Source organism: Pinus tabuliformis, chromosome 2_1 (assembly GCF_031772625.1).
Source record: "Pinus tabuliformis cultivar Carrire ecotype Pingquan chromosome 2_1, CPIR1, whole genome shotgun sequence".
NCBI lineage: Eukaryota > Viridiplantae > Streptophyta > Pinopsida > Pinales > Pinaceae > Pinus > Pinus tabuliformis.
In genome coordinates, this window is record NC_142299.1 from 711,295,396 (window position 1) to 711,299,863 (window position 4,468).

Sequence of the window (4,468 nt, forward strand, 5' to 3'; positions counted from 1 at the left end):
CTTCGACTGTGGAGTGTACGTATTTATGGATTGGACGCAATGAATAGTTAACCACAGTCTTAACGAGATTTCACCCAATTCGCCGATCAGTAAGAGAGCGGGCCTACTTTCTCAGCGCGAGCAGTAAGCAATCGGCAGTTCAGCATTATAAAAGTCCGTGCGTGAGGAGATTGATATGTACTATGAAGGAGACCAAAACTCAAACTATGTAGACCAAACTTCAAACTATGTACACCTAACCATGCTGATATTTTGAGATATACATGAAATATATATTATATATTTCTTTTGGAGGGGCGAGCAAATGATATTACTTGTCATTTGCTCGCCACTCTTCAACAAGGCAGGCAAAAACGTCATTAACTTACATCTCACGTAACCATGCTCATATTTCGAGATATACATAAAATATATGTTACTTATCATTTGCTACCTCCTCCAAAAGAAATGGTCGTTTCAACAACGCAGGCGTCAGTGAAACTTATTGCTAACGTCAAATTTCTCCATTAACTTGTATCTCACGTAACATGCTAGCGTCAAATTTCTCCATTAACTTATTGCTAACATCAAATTTCTCCATTAACTTATTGCAAACTTCAAATTTTGAGATATACATAAAATATATATATATTACTTATCATTTGCTCGTTCCTCCCCAAGAAATGGTCGTTTCAAGAAAACGCAGGCAGGAGTGAAAACGTCATTAACTTATCTCTTTATTCATTGAATTAGTTAATAAAAAAAATATATTTTAAAATTATTAATTATTTAATTATAAATTGATAATAAAAAATATTGTTTTAAAATTATTATATTATTATTAGTCAATATTTTAAAATTTTAAATTATATATTTTAATTTATATAAATTTGTTTATTAGAAAGTTATTTTTAGTATGATTTTTTAGATTTTTCCAAATGTGACGACTAATTATACCATTATTGTTGCTGTCATCATTTAGTCACTACACCCCTTGTTCCAAATCACAATAAATGTTGCACATTTGACGGTGGAGTGTGTGTATTTATAGATTGAACACAATGAATAGTTAACCATAGTCTTCACCTAAATCGCAGATCTGACCAAATTTATGTAATACGATCACTGTGATTCCCTTTCCACCGACTGCTCAATTAAATAAATCAAAACTATGGTCAACCAACACGCCGGTCAACAAGCAATCGCGAGCTCAACGTTATAAAAGTCCATGTGTGAAGAGATATGTACTCTATGAGGGACCCAAAGCTCAAATTATGTACACCAACCATGCTGATATTTGATATATATAATAATAATAATAATATATATATTGAAGTTTTATAGTGTATTATATTAGATATTACTTTATGAGGATCATCCAATGTAATGAGTGCTAAGTGTATTATTCAAAAATCATGAAAAATTATTCAGTTATGATTATCTTTCATGGAAATGGTTATAGATAAATGACTTATTTCACACACTTGAATCCAAAAATTATCTATCTATATATATATTAATTACTTATCATTTATTTGTCCCTCCAAAAGAAACGGTCGTTTCAACAACATAAGCATCAGTGAAAACGTCATAACAAAGCTTGCATCAGCGAAAACGTCATAAACAATGCTGGCATTATTGCTAATGCCATATTTCAAATAAATATTTATTAAATTAACAAGGTTATAAATATTTATTTTCGTTATTTATTTGAAAGTTTAAATTAGCAATTCCCCAAAGGTGTAAAGAGACACCGATACAATTTTTAAATTGAAAAAGTTACTTTAATTTTTATAATTAAGCAAATAGTAATTTAATTTTTATAATTAAGCAAATAGTAATTGGTAAATTAAATTTAAGTTTTTTTTGTGTATTTTTTTTAAGTTTATAATATGTAAGTATATTAGAGTTGGTTAACAAAAGCATCCTCAAATGTCAATATAACCGAACATTGAATACTTGACACTCAAAATGCCTTCTAAAAATCAACTAGAGTAAATTAATTGTCATATTTTAAGGTAGTTTAACATATGAGATGGTCTTTTTTTGGCATTTTGTTCTTGTTAATTTTGCTCAAAATTATGTATAGATTTTTAAAAATCATAAGTTTATGTTGTGAAAATGGAGTGTGTGGGGGATCCATTTATGCATGCAAAAACATATTTTAAATAACAAAAAATTATAATGTTGTAAGAAAATTGTATTACTAGATTACATCCAAAAACAACTATTTTGTCTATTAGTTAGATTACATCTATTTTAAATACAAATTGAGTGGTTTTAATCATTCTGAACACACACATTTTTATAAAAGGGTACAATTATTATTTTGTTTGTGGATCATTTCAAATTTTCTTTCTAAGGTCACTATCAAGCTTTTTAGCAATATAAAATTTACTTGTAGATACAAAATTATTGTGCTCAAAAAATTTACCACTTTATGCCATATCAACATCTGTAAAATTGATGTATCGCTAACATGACAATACTATAAACAACTACCAACCATAAAATACAAAAATACAAAAAAATGTAAGAAATTGCAATTACTCTCACAAGCGAGAGTTGGCTAAATTTAGGAGAGTCAATTAACTTATATTTTGGGAAAAGTCCAATTTAGAGTGTCTCTGCATGTTGAGTTATTTTGGACGGGTCCAATAACTAAACCAAAAAGCGTAAGAATCAAGTTTCATGTGATCAATTGAAAAGCAACCGCTGGTGTGTTTTACCTCTACCTTTCCAAAATCCCACAAAAACATGAGACCAAGACAACCTAAAAATCCCCCGCCCCCAACACACACACACACACAAAAAAAAAAAAAAAAAACAAAAAAAACCATGACACCAAGACAACGGAGAGGATGCTTTGACATCGACCGAGGGACTGAAAAGGATGATATGCATACATACCGTGGCTTCAATGGGGACTTTAGTGTCTACCCGATGTTGGTAATAAAGATCAATGCAGTCGATATCAAGTCTCTTCAAGCTCGGCGGCACGAACATATTCGGGATCTCCTCGGACCCCCCATTTTCCATTTGCAAACAACCCTCCAAACTTTGTGGCTAATTGGACTTTGTCTCTTATCCCTTTAATGGCCTGCAAGTGCAACCAAAAGATTAAGTTAAGTTCCAGAAGAACAGGGCTAAGCTATATGACATTCACTGTTAATGGTAATTGTAAGGAAAACAGAAAAGAAAAGACAGGAGGGGGGCCGTCCCACCTTTCCAATGAGGATTTCGTTGGTAAAAGGGCCATAAATGTCTGAAGTGTCCAGAAAAGTGATGCCCCTGGAGAGAGCATGGCGGATGAGAGATATCATTTCGTCGTCGGGTTTTGGAGCGCCATAGAAAGCAGACATGCCCATGCAACCCAACCCCTGCGCTGATACTTCAAGTCCTTGAGACCCCAAACGCAATCTACGCACTGTGGATGCTACTGCTGCTAATTGCGCCATTTCTCTGTTACGCGATCACTCTAATCCCGGTCTCCCAGTCACAGCAAATGTTGTTATTTGGGGTATATTCATTCCAAGGCTGTGGACTGTGTCTAGAGATTACTCTGCTCCATCTGCCTCTACAGGGCATGCGTACACACCAGACACTGTGATTTCTTACTTTACCTTCAAGCTTAGCTCATGGGTGGTATCGGATAAACCTTCGTCTCGAAGGAATGCTCCGATTTGACTCCATTAGTTGAGAGGCCACGTCATTGCCAACAACTTTATTATGTAACGTTCACATGCATTACATTTCGTATTGAACTTGATTTTACCGTAATGGCATTGGTATCTCCTCAACCTGTATTACTAGTAATTTCACCGAGAAGTGGAAGTAACGCTGACAAGAGGGATGGGAATGTGGAAGGCAACAATGACATGTATTTAAATACTAGATATCTATCATATCTATAAATCTATTGAAAAGAGGGCAATCAACTTTCTCCACATTACAAACACAATAATAAATATGAATACATTCAAGAACTTGATACTCTTCCATATAATATCTATAAATCTATTGAAGAGAGGGCAATCAACTTTCTTCACATTACAAACACAATAATAAATATGAATACATTCAAGAACTTGATACTCTTCCATATAATTGCAAAGACGGATGGAGTTATGAAAGGTGATAATATATGTATTTTGGAAATTTTTACAAATGATAGTAATAAATATTGCTAATATTGGCTTGACAGAATCAACTCTTTTTACAAATCAATATAAGTTCAATGCCAAGACCTTACACCGCAATGTCCCTCACTTAGGGGTTGGCAAATATAGGTGGTGGATCGGGTCATTTGCCCCAACAAAATTGCATACCATGTAAACTCTTGAAATACAAACACAAATGGTAATGAAGTAAGTTGACCACAATTTTTTTATGTGGAGGACTACACTTGGTAGCCTAGGCACTGCAACTGATCGTTTTATAGAAGCAGTCACAATGAGATTTTTGTAATTTTCCTTTATGATCCGTAAAC

At 33.3% G+C, this 4,468-nt stretch overlaps 1 protein-coding gene across 1 annotated transcript; it reads right to left on the bottom strand.

Annotated features, from left to right (window-relative positions):
* Positions 1-2,895: 2,895 nt before the first annotated feature.
* On the bottom strand, positions 2,896-3,619 carry LOC149202573 (putative aldo-keto reductase 2). Its single transcript, XM_089403192.1, has 2 exons — positions 3,204-3,619; positions 2,896-3,079 (listed from the first exon to the last, which is right to left on the bottom strand). Exons 1-2 carry the CDS (start codon positions 3,435-3,437, stop codon positions 2,954-2,956), a joined length of 360 nt encoding a protein of 119 aa, XP_089259318.1. The 5' UTR covers positions 3,438-3,619; the 3' UTR covers positions 2,896-2,953.
* Between the last annotated feature and the right edge of the window lie 849 nt (positions 3,620-4,468).